This window comes from Cannabis sativa, chromosome X (genome assembly GCF_029168945.1).
Source record: "Cannabis sativa cultivar Pink pepper isolate KNU-18-1 chromosome X, ASM2916894v1, whole genome shotgun sequence".
In the NCBI taxonomy this organism is placed as follows: domain Eukaryota; kingdom Viridiplantae; phylum Streptophyta; class Magnoliopsida; order Rosales; family Cannabaceae; genus Cannabis; species Cannabis sativa.
The window spans coordinates 76,355,862-76,367,787 of record NC_083610.1 but is presented as its reverse complement, the minus strand read 5'-3'; the positions used below and the strand labels follow the sequence as shown (position 1 = coordinate 76,367,787).

The following is an 11,926-nucleotide window of genomic DNA, read 5'->3' as shown; positions in this document are numbered from 1 at the left end:
CAGAGAATATGCGTCTTTTCAAAAAAGAGGAACATGACAGAAATACCCTTTGTAATCATTAAAAACCTTTTTTTTAATTAAAAATAACTTTTTAAGGGACAATTGTTATACTCAAAATTCGGTAAGTACATTAGAGGAAGACATGTGTCGAGCTGGGAAGAACAAAGAACTCAAACACGCAAACGAAAAGTACACTTAGCATGGAACGACTCGTTGGAAATATAATTCGCAGGGTATGTTTATAACTCGGCTTCTGCGAGACGGAAACGTACGAATTGCTAACTTATGTATTGACGAGAAATCATGTGGGTGCACGTGTGCATGACGAGGCCTCAACCTTGCTGCGTGGAAGAGAAACGATAACACTAAAAACACTTAGCGTATATTATACGATATACAAACTGAGTGTAGATAGTGTGGCGAGTCAAGAAAATAGACAGTGATGTGTTATCTCGCTAGAAGAAGGTATGCATGTGAGGAAGATCATCTCGACACCAGAAAATATAGTTATAAGACTTAAAACAATATTAGTCTCGAGAAGCCAAATGACAAGCAACTGCTCGCCATCAAAGTTAACATGGTCCATTCTCAGTGAGGCATCCCTGTGAGATAAGGCTTAATGTATATCTTTAATTACACGTTCATCTTGGCCCAATAAAAGTGGGATATTCACAGCTGTGTAAAAACCTCATTTATTTAGCTTGATTTGTAATCAAATCTCATGATTTGAGGGAATAATTGTTGTAACGATTATTGTCAACTTTTGTAAAGTACTGTCCACTATGTAATTATAGATAATGGCAGACAAGATCAAGAAAGGGGACGAAACAACTTATATGAAAGAGGCCCTAAAAAGAAAAATACTCAAAAATCTGAATAAGATTGACTCGTGGACTATGTAGAATTTTAACAGCAAAACCATGTAAAAAACCCTATGTTCATATATTTTTCTCTATAGATTTTTTTTTTTTTGTGGAATTATTACCGTGAGGCTCAAATTTGGTTAACGAAAATCTACGTTAACAAAAGTTATGCTGAATTTCATAGCGGCAAACTTTTGGGTTTCACTAAGAAAGGCTAAAGGTGCTCAACAATTTCTGACAATGACTTTGCTTTCAAAAGCTGGAGGGTGAAACATCATTGGGTGTGTGGTAGACTTCAAGTAGTCCTTTTATTCCGAGAAGGAGGGTTGAAGACGTGTCATACCCCTAGTGATCTTTCTTGCATGAAAAATAATGTGGCATGCGAGAGTCATGTTGAATTTTTATGAAGCAAGCTTCGGCTTCTACGAAGGAAGGCTAAAGTTGTATAAAAATTCAAGCGATGACTTCGCTTGAAAAGATCAAAGGGTGAAAGCATCACGGGGAGTAAGACAGACTTCAAGCAATCCTTCCGATCTGGGAAGGATGGTTAAAGACGCGCCATACCCCCAGTGATTTTTCTTTCACGAAAAACAATGTGCATGCAAGAGTCATGTTTAATTTTTGTGAAGCAAGCTTTGACTTCCGTGAAGGAAGGCTAAAGTTGTATAAAAATTCAAGTGATGACTTTGCTTGAAAAGATCAAAGGGTGAAAGCATCACGGGGAGTAAGACAGACTTCAAGCAGTCCTTCCATTCTGAGAAGGAGGGTTGAAGACGTGCCATACCCCTAGTGATCTTTCTTGCACGAAAAACAATGTGCATGCAAGAGTCATGTTGAATTTTTATGAAGCAAGCTTCAGCTTCCGCAAAGGAAGGCTAAAGTTGCATAAAAATTCAAGTGATGACTTCGCTTGAAAAGATCAAATGGTGAAAGCATCACAGGGAGTAAGACAGACTTCAAGCAATCCTTCCATTCCAGGAAGGAGGGTTGAAGACGCGCCATACCCCAGTGATCTTTCTTGCACGAAAACAATGTGCATGCGAGAGTCATGTTGAATTTTTATGAAGCAAGCTTCGACTTCCGAGAAAGAAGGCTAAAGTTGCATAAAAATTCAAGCGATGACTTTGCTTGAAAAGATCAAAGGGTGAAAGCATTACGGGCGTAATACAGACTTCAAGCAGTCCTTCCATTCTGGGTAGGAGGGTTGAAGACGTGACATACCCATAGTGATCTTTCTTGCACAAAAAGCAATGTGCATGCGAGAGTCATGTTGAATTTTTATGAAACAAGCTTCGACTTCCGCGAAGGAAGGCTAAATTTGCATAAAAATTCAAGTGATGACTGTTGGAAGTTATTTTACCAGGATCTTAGATCTACTCACAAGTATGTTGATTTAACAACCTAAATATGAACTTCTAAAACGATAGGAAATTAAACACATAAGAGTATCAGAAATCTTACAGTGATTGCAGCGGAATATATGTCTCCTCCCACTCAGATCTCTAACCCTTGATTCCTTTCTGTAGCAGAGTATAATCAAGATCTGAGCCCGATAGTCCTTCTTTGTTGTTTCTGAATTCTACACAGCCTTCCTCACTATGATTGAGGTATTACTTGATGTGTGTGGGCACTACTCTAGCACTTATACTTTTCGAAACAGTGAAGGAAGAGAGAGAGAGAGGGTGGCGGCTCAGAGAGAATTTTCTGAGAGAAAATTCTTTCAGAATAATGTTGTGAAAAGGTTGTACAGTTGTATATACTCTGAAGCCTTTGCCTTCTATTTATAGAAGACCACCCAGGGCTATGATTGACATTTGGAATTGAAAAAATCAAAGAGAAAAGGAAGCTAAGTGGCCGGCCTAGGCATTGTGGAAACAAGGCTTGCCACTTTTCCAACTTTCCTTTTCCTACATTGATAGTTTCCTATTTTGTCAAAAACTGCCAATTCCTTTGTTCAACCACATAAATGTCAAATCTAATTATTTAATAATTAAAATTAATTATCAAATAATATATTGTCATTTATTTTATTAATAATGAAACTAATTAAAGTTTTCTAATTAATAAATATGCCCTTCAAAATCTCTATTTACTGTTTTGCCCTTAATAAGTGATAAATTCTCAAATAGACAAGTCTATCTTGAGAATTTTTAATTGATTAATTAAAATCAATTAAATGAGTCTTACAAGTAATATTATCTCAACTAGTGAGGGGAGCATGGGTCTATATATCCGAGATTGGTTAAGCATTGTTGAGTTTTTTTTTTTTTTTGGCTTTGGTCGTACAAAGAGAGGGAAACCCGTGATTATATTCATAGTACATGTCATTGACCCCTCTTGGCTCTGATCTTGATGATTTAAGTGTTAGCCAAAAAGGTTTTTCATGGCCAATTAAGTATTACAATTTCATGGATTTAGTAATTGTTGTTCAATTCAGTCCATTTTGTGTGTAAAAAAACTTGGATTTTACCTCATTTAATTCTTGTTTGAGAATTTTTTTTATAAGCCTGTTTAGACCTATTTCACAAATATGGTTCTGCCAAATATGGTTCTGTTCATTATTGTGTATGGCAGTTGTTGGTTAAGTTTTGTTTTGTTCATTGTTTTGGTTGTGCAAGGTGTAGATTCTTTGGAGTAGTTCATCAATTGCTTGGAAGAAAACTTTTTTGTGTGTCAAACATCATATGTTTTTATCTGATGTGCATGGTGTGTTTGAAGTCTGAATTCTGGGAATGCTTTTTGTTTCGTATAATTTTTAAGTATTGGAAATCATTTAGTTGAAAAGAGTTTCACATCATTTTAATGTACTTTAATGTGTAACATGCAAGAAGCATGAAATGTGTGTTTGAAATCTGAATTTTTTCAATGCCGAATGGTTAAGTTGATTTTATGTGATTTTAGGTGATTACAATGCACGATTTTCATTGTGTTTTGGTCAATTATTTTTTTATATATAGTGTATTTGCTGAAATATGTAGTCCTTAACGTTTAAATTTGTTTATCTTTAATTTGGTTAGGTTCATCATACATGGCTGGGAAACGCAAAAGGAAATGGGGAAATGAACCCATAAAGAAGGATGTCACTCCCGAGCCGAACGATAATGCGGTTGCTTGGAGAAATTTCTTGTAAGTTTTGAATGATGGATAGTTGTTTACTCGTGTGAATGATGTTTAACATTTATTTTATTATATATTTAATTGAAATTATGTCCATATGTAGCAATGCGAACTACAAAGCTCTTCGAGCAGCTGAGAAGGGATTAACTGAGAAAGAGGTTTGATGTCACTCAATTTTTTTATGTCAATTGTCTGTAATTCATCGTAATTGTTTGACATACTTTAAGATTCTTTCCATGTACTCTGTAGTTGATGTAAGTTTGCCTCATATTACAGGCTACCGACAAATTGAAAGTGCAATATAAAGGTTTCACCAACGAGGAGAAGTCTGAGTGGAGAAGCTATGACCCTAACCCTACTCCCGCTAAGAAGGCAGTGCAAACAAGGGGGAGGAAACCAAAGGCAGCTGATGGCAAGGGGAAGAAAGTGGAGGTGGATGAGGAAGAGGTTGCTCCTGAAAGTGAAGAAGCATCTGTGTACGGTCGATGCTCCTTCAACCGTTTAATTAGGATTTGCAAGAACCTGAACCTGGAGCAGAAAGATGTGATCCAAAATGCTGGATTTGGATCATTCATCAGAGAGGATGCACCATACATTGACACCCGACTAGTGAGTTGGTTAATCAAACATGTTGAACCAACCAGTAGCATACTGGATTTGTATGGGAGGAAAATTCACTTATCTGCCGCGATGTTCGGAGATGTTATGGGGTGGACGACGGAGGGGATCCTGTAGTCACCGAGGGTGATAGTGACACTCGATATCTGTAGGAGATATTGAACGTTGTCGAGTACACCGTGTCGTTGACAGGGTTGGAGAAATCTTTGTTGGAGTGCGTTGACGCAGACAACCTATTTCTGATTAAATTTTCTTTGGTGGTCATAGGTACAGTCCTTGCACCAAAAACGGGTTGCGATATCACTTCGGGGTACTTGCACTCCCTTAAGGTTACCAGGGACATTCGCCACAAGAACTGGGCAACTGTCGGGTTCAGGTATCTGATGAACTCAATTTTCAGATTCCGAAATAAGGCCACGAAGAATGTGTCTAGCTGCACCTTATTCCTCCAGGTACATTGATTTTGTTATCTTTCATTTATGTAAATGTGTTTATTAAGTTTATAATATAATATTGTAATTTATTAGTCGAATGTATTCCTAATACATTGTTTGTTTGTCACAGTTGGTGTACTTGACTCACGTGGAGTGGAACTTTGGATATGTCGACCGAACAGTGCTCCCCGTTGATTTTTGGGGTAGTAAACAATGTAAGTCCGCTTACAAATTTGTGAAAGACAATGGGGGTCCCAACAGCGACAAGGTACATCGAATTTTGGTTATAATGTGGTAATGTGATTTCAGTTGATATTAATTATTTTGGGTTTGAAAAATTAAATTTGTTTAATTTGTTATGTTTAACAGATAACGCTCACTTCGAATCCCGTAATACTGCCCAACTACTACTTCGACTCGGAAGGAAGAAAGAGCAGTGACCACTTTGTCAGCTCTATGAACGAGTTGAAGGAGTACTTCTCCAATGAGTTAAAGTCTCAGTTGAGATCATTTTCTTTGAAATTTATGGACAAAGGAGAAGGTGTAGGTGTTATTGACCGAGAGTTGGAGGAGGATGCTGCTGCGGAAGTGGGGAAGAAGGCGGAGTGCAGCCAGGCCGTGGAGGAGTCCCCGTTGAAGTCCCCTGTCCGTTCGAAGACTAATGTTGTTGGTCTATCTGAGGAAAATGTGGTGGAATCTGTAAGTACGCCTTCACTATCTGCTACAAAATCTGTTGAAGATGAAGGTGCTGCACATAAGACCTTCGACGATGAGGACTTTGATATAGTCGAAGTGGCGTCTTTCTGGAATAAAGGCAAAGCCCTCGTCAAATCAAAGAAGACACATTCAGAGAATGTGCCTTTAATTGAGGATGACTTCAACGATAAGGCCTACGAGCAATTTATTGAGTGGGGCAGAACTGTTGTCGGGCCTTTCAAGACGAAGGAAGCGATCCCCCGTAACCAATATGGGTTTTACAAGTTTGTTTTTAGCAACACATTAGATCCGGGGTAAGTAAATGTTATTTTCGTATCTCTCATTATCATATACTTGTAGAAATTTTTAATAACAGTTACATTGATTACAATTGAATCAAATATGTGCTTGCGAAATTTCGAAAGTTTGAAGTGGATAGGAGGTGCATGGCATCGTTGCGACCCTTGCAAGAAGTTGAGGGATCCGTAAGTGTCAAAGTAGTTACTAAATATGTATCATTTATTGTACATGTGTAAATCATATTTCATTTTGTTGCAGATCATTGACTGTTTTTCTATACTAATGAACAAGTACGAACGTGATAGTCGATTAGCTGACCAACCTCGTGTTTGGTACATGCCCACTCGCATCTCGGTAATTGCTTTGCTGTACAACTTATTTTAAATTTTGTAATTCTTCAGTTTGGTTGTAATTTCTGTTACTTGACAAGATGAACAATGCTTTTGCAGCAAAAAACTCTCGGTTCGTTTAATGTGAAGAGGATTGCGAAAGACCGGGAATGGTCAAAACTATTTTACGAAGACAACTTCCAAAAATGCGTCAAGGTACTTCATCATATACACATGGTCGTTCTTAATTGTAATTTTGAAAACTGAGATATGTTAGCAATGCATATTGGTCATTGTAGTGTCGAATATCTATATGGTCTGTAATTTCAATTTATTTTTGACTTTATTGTTCCTCTATTCAATTGTAGATGTTTGTGCCGGTGTTGACTCTAGAAGGTGCACCACATTGGTTTGATGCCGAAGTTAATATGAAGTCCAAGGTTGTCTCATTTCTGGACTCCCTACACACCGCAATGGATGAGAAGTATCGTGTGGACGCTACGAAAGAAATGATAAAGTTGCAAAGTTTCATTGTTTGATGTGAACTCATTCTTCATTGAATCTAACTAATTGTATATGTTTGCAGTTGTCGACGTTGGACCTTTTGTTTGGGGAGAATAGGTCGAAGAATGTGACTTTCGTGGATTTCGAAATTGACAGGAAAGATCGCGGGCTTCCTCAACAAGACAATGACCGAGATTGCGGTGTATACGTCATGAAGTACATGGAGGCTGTGGCCAATGAGGAAGAAGTAGTTGATCAGGTATACCACTGTTTAGTTATTTCAGAATGTACTACGCAAGTTTGATTGAGATTAACGTTGTGTAATTTAAATTTTATTCGGTGTTGTAATGTCAAGTTGATTAGAGTTAATTACATTTTCACAAGTTTTTGTTTTTGTTTCTGTATTGTGCCACAGTTTCACCCGGTTGAGGCACGTTTGGAAATCGCTGCGAGGATCATAACTGATGAACAAAATGAAATTCGTACCAAAGTGGTTGAAGATCGTAGGGCTGCACAAGGCAGCTCATTTGCATCATCCTCGGCCCCTTTGCGTAGTCCGTCAAAGTCTCCACGCGATCCTCGGTTCAGTACAGCGACGTCTCACCATACAAACATGTTTCTCCCGTCAAGAGCCTCCCCTAGGTTTCAGTCTAGCAAGACTAAGATTTCATATGGTGAATAGTCTGTAAAAAACACTTGTGTTATTAATAGGTTGTGTTATTACTGTGTTGTTTAGTTTGGATTTGGGAGCATAGGTTGTGTTATTTGTGTGTTGTTTAGTTTGGATTTGGGAGCATTTGGATTTAGACATCTGTTTTTATTAGTTGACGTTTAGAACTGGTTATTATGTTGACAGACTTGTGTTTATTTTAGTTTTGAGAATATATTAACTTTGAGATTGCACCATACTTAGCAAATCTTTGTACTCACACCATAACAACTCTTACAATGTACCCATACTTGAGAAGTACTTGATTGTACTTCACATAAATTATTCAACCCCAAAACTTTATGATTTGTACTATACCATTAGAAATCACGACAAAGGTGACTTCTTAATTTCCTTTATTTGTTTTTTTTTTTTGGTTAAAAGGTGACTTCTTCTTAATTATTTGAAGGAAATCATGTTAGTTGCCAAATCTTACCAAATCTTTGTAGTCATTGAAGTTTAAACCGAATTTTCAAAACACATGTACAATAACATTACAAATAACGACAAAGGTGACTTGTTAATTATTTAAAGAAAATGATGTTAGTTACCAAATCTTACCAAATCTTTGTACTCATTCAACTTTAAACTGAGTTTTGAAAACATATTAAAATTCAGATTGAAACCATACCATATCAACTCCCATTACTTTAACCAAATGTAAATAGACAATAGCCCCCTTAAATTTGGTTATTCATAACATAGTAATGAGGAAAAATATGGAATATAGAACATTCTCATTGCGCTACTTCACATAACAAATACGAAAATGTGAATAACATATAATTTTGCAACTTCACATTGAACCCATTGAGGAAATTTGCTACAGAAATTAGAAATGTAGAAAACATATAATTTTGAGAACGTAGTGGGTACTTTATACCAAATGTTAATTTTGAGAACGTAGTGGGTACTTCATACCAAATGTAATTTTTGTCATCATCCACACGTATCTATTAAGTTCTACACAATTAAGTTAAACATTAGTTTTGAGAACATAAGATATACAAAACATACTCATTTTGCGACAACCCATATCTTTAACGCAATATAAGTTGGACAATGATGAAAAGGCAAATAAAAATGATAAAAATTAATTTTCTAATAACATTCTCATTGTGTTTCTTATCTTCTTCCAAAATCTTGATTTGGTTTCGCAATCCAGGTGTAGCATCTGTACTTCTCTTAACATGTGATTTATCGATCCAACAAAAGTAATCACATCCTCGACTTTCATCGTTCTCCTGAGTTGAAAATAACCCTATTAGTTTATCATGGCTGCCTAAGTACAGAAAACATAAGTGAGAAGTACTTTTGAATCTAAAAAGACAAAACTCTTACATAGTGTGGACATCCGAAGAATCAACAACCAGGATTTGCTCTACTACTAGAAGTCCAAACATAAGCTAGATCACCACAGTAGCAATGGGGGTGTCCCTGAAGTGAATTTCTCCAAGGCGGACCACCCCCATCGAACCCGCATGAGTCTTCTCCACCACCAGCCACCATGTTCGATGTATTATAATTTGTGAGGTATACAATTTTTTTTTTGTTCTAACTATGGTGGAGATAATACGTGTTACTCACAAGGAAAGGGGGCACCTGTTTATATATAGGTTGTTCCAAATGAGTTAGTGGTGGGAAAATGAATATATTTTTTAAAACTTTCTCACATTCACCTTTAACTTGATCAATCTTGGTGCCAAAATAAACCCCAATTTCAAAACCTAATTCGTACAACATAATAGGGCATGGCTAATTGTTTCGTTGGGAAGCGTATCATGTCATGTCACAAGCAGTCCTTTCTTTTAAAATAATATTTTAGTGTTGTGTGAATTGACAAGGTCCCTCGAGTGAACAATGTACGTCCCATATTAACACCAAAAATCTAATATTTCAACACTAATTTTTTTTTCAATTCCAACCACAACACTAAAAATTACACCAAATATTATATTCTTTATTATTCTATTATTTTATTAATATAATAAGAATATTTTAATACTAAATATTTGTTAAATCCATTAAATAATATTAGTAAATATTAAATATTTTAATTTACATTTATTGATTTTTTTTTTTATATTTATTTTCAATCCTTATGGTATTTTTGACAAATGTTGCTCAAGTTTTGTTGTATTTGTGATAGTTTAATTATTGGTAATAGTCCAAATCGTAAAAACTGTACCGCATCACACCATTTTTCGCGGTACGATTTCTGCGATTTTAGTTTCGCGGTGCGAGTGCGGTTTGAGAAATTGGAAAAATCGCATGTATGGATTGGTTTAAAAAAAAAAGGTTAAAAACTACACTACCCACACTGCAAACACCCTAATATATTTTTAGCACACTTAAAAATATAAAAATATAAACAAATACATTTATAAAAGTTTTGATTAATATTTCTTGATAATTATTTAGTTTTTTTTAATATTATATAATTATTAAAAAGTAAAAAAAAAACGTTTAGTGTTGTCTACAGTGCCAACCTAAATATGGTGGGACACTGTAGACAAACCCAAAATTGATGTTGCAAATGCCATCCGGTTGGACATGCTTTTAGTGTAATATCACCCTATTTTTTGGTTTATGTAGGCCCATTGGAGATGGCCTTACACTGGGATACACTTGTCTATGTGGGACTGATACAGTGAACATCCTGTTTCTATCTCTGTCTCCATCGTGAAGCCGAAAATTACATGTCAGAATATTTTTTAAAAAATTACAATTTTTCACGAGGGGTTCGTTATGGTAACAATGTCATCCTTTTTTCAAAAATATTCGAACAGGTAACAATGAACATCCTGTTACTATCTGTATCTCTGACACACAGTAAATACTCAGGTTACCATTGGTGTACCGGAGTCACTATCCTCCTCACGAACTCACTGAACTTCCTCTCCGGCTAGGGTTCTACTGAGCGGCAGTCAACCGTTCATAGTACTCACACTATTACTGGGGGTGTTTTTTGGTTAATGTGACACACAGTAAGTACTCAGGTTACCATTGGTGTACCGGAGTCACTATCCTCCTCACGAACTCACTGAACATCCTCTCCGGCTAGGGTTCTACTGAGCGGCAGTCAACCGTTCATAGTACTCACACTATTACTGGCGATGTTTTTTGGTTAATGTGACACACAGTAAGTACTCAGGTTACCATTGGTGTACCGGAGTCACTATCCTCCTCACGAACTCAATGAACATCATCTCCGGCTAGGGTTCTACTGAGCGGCAGTCAACCGTTCATAATACTCACACTATTACTGGCGGTGTTTTTTGGTTAATGTGACACACAGTAAGTACTCAGGTTACCATTGGTGTACCGGAGTCACTATCCTCCTCACGAACTCACTGAACATCCTCTCGGGCTAGGGTTCTACTGAGCGGCAGTCAACTGTTCATAGTACTCACACTATTACTGGCGGTGTTTTTTGGTTAATGTGACACACAATAAGCACTCAGGTTACCATTGGTGTACCGGAGTCACTATCCTCCTCACGAACTCACTGAACATCCTCTCGGGCTACGGTTCTACTGAGCGGCAGTCAACCGTTCATAGTACTCACACTATTACTGGCGGTATTTTTTGGTTAATGTGACACACAGTAAGTACTCAGGTTACCATTGGTGTACCGGAGTCACTATCCTCCTCACGAACTCACTGAACATCCTCTCCGGCTAGGGTTCTACTGAGCGGAACTCACCGAATCCAGTTCGACCTAGGGTTGACCGGAGTGACACTCAACCATTCGTAGTACTGACGCTGTGACTTGCGGTGTTTACGGGCCCGGTGACACAGAGAATGTAGTCAACTCATCTTTAGGGTACCAGAGTCACTACTCTCCTAACGAACTCACCGAATCCAGTTCGACCTAGGGTGGTACGGAGTGACACTCGACCATTCGTACTACTCACACTGTGACTTGCGGTGTTTACGGGCCCGGTGACACACAGTATGTAGTGAAGTTAGCTTTGGGGTACCGGACTCACTACTCTCCCAACGAACTCACCGAATCCAGTTCGACCTAGGGTTGTACAGAGTGACACTCAACCATTCGTACTACTCACACTGTGACTTGCGGTGTTTACGAGCCCGGTGACACACAGTATGTAGTCAAGTTAGATGTGGGGTACCGGACTCACTACTCTCCCAACGAACTCACCGAATCCAGTTCGACCTAGGGTTGTACAGAGTGACACTCAACCATTCGTACTACTCACACTGTGACTTGCGGTGTTTACGGGCCTGGTAATACACACTATGTAGTCAAGTTAGCTTTGGGGTACTGGAGTCACTACGGTTGACGAAGGTTTCGGATGGGTGGAGTAGGGTGGACGGAACTACTTCTAATAC

At 37.7% G+C, this 11,926-nt stretch overlaps 1 protein-coding gene across 3 annotated transcripts; it reads left to right on the top strand.

Annotated features, from left to right (window-relative positions):
- Positions 1-3,362: 3,362 nt before the first annotated feature.
- LOC115696112 (uncharacterized) lies at positions 3,363-7,939 on the top strand. Of its 3 annotated transcripts, XM_061106397.1 has the most exons (10): positions 3,363-3,989; positions 4,084-4,138; positions 4,257-5,050; positions 5,163-5,300; positions 5,402-6,042; positions 6,154-6,213; positions 6,287-6,382; positions 6,508-6,573; positions 6,726-7,120; positions 7,277-7,939. In XM_061106397.1, the coding sequence occupies exons 3-7, from the start codon at positions 4,982-4,984 to the stop codon at positions 6,309-6,311; spliced, it is 933 nt and encodes a 310-aa protein (XP_060962380.1). In that variant the 5' UTR covers positions 3,363-3,989; positions 4,084-4,138; positions 4,257-4,981; the 3' UTR covers positions 6,312-6,382; positions 6,508-6,573; positions 6,726-7,120; positions 7,277-7,939. The 3 variants fall into 3 exon arrangements, with proteins under 3 accessions (XP_060962380.1, XP_060962379.1, XP_060962381.1); XM_061106396.1 differs by having other exon boundaries at positions 6,287-6,573; XM_061106398.1 differs by lacking the exons at positions 3,363-3,989; positions 4,084-4,138 and having other exon boundaries at positions 4,145-5,050; positions 6,287-6,573.
- The last annotated feature ends 3,987 nt before the right edge of the window (positions 7,940-11,926 follow it).

Excerpts from the sequence above, each read along its gene's own strand:
- LOC115696112 (XM_061106397.1), top strand. The coding sequence starts at position 4,982 with ATGAACTCAATTTTCAGATTCCGAAATAAGGCCACGAAGAATGTGTCT. Across the intron at positions 5,051-5,162 it reads GCTGCACCTTATTCCTCCAG|TTGGTGTACTTGACTCACGT; the intron begins GTACATTGATTT and ends TGTTTGTCACAG. Across the intron at positions 6,043-6,153 it reads AGCAACACATTAGATCCGGG|TTTGAAGTGGATAGGAGGTG; the intron begins GTAAGTAAATGT and ends AAATTTCGAAAG.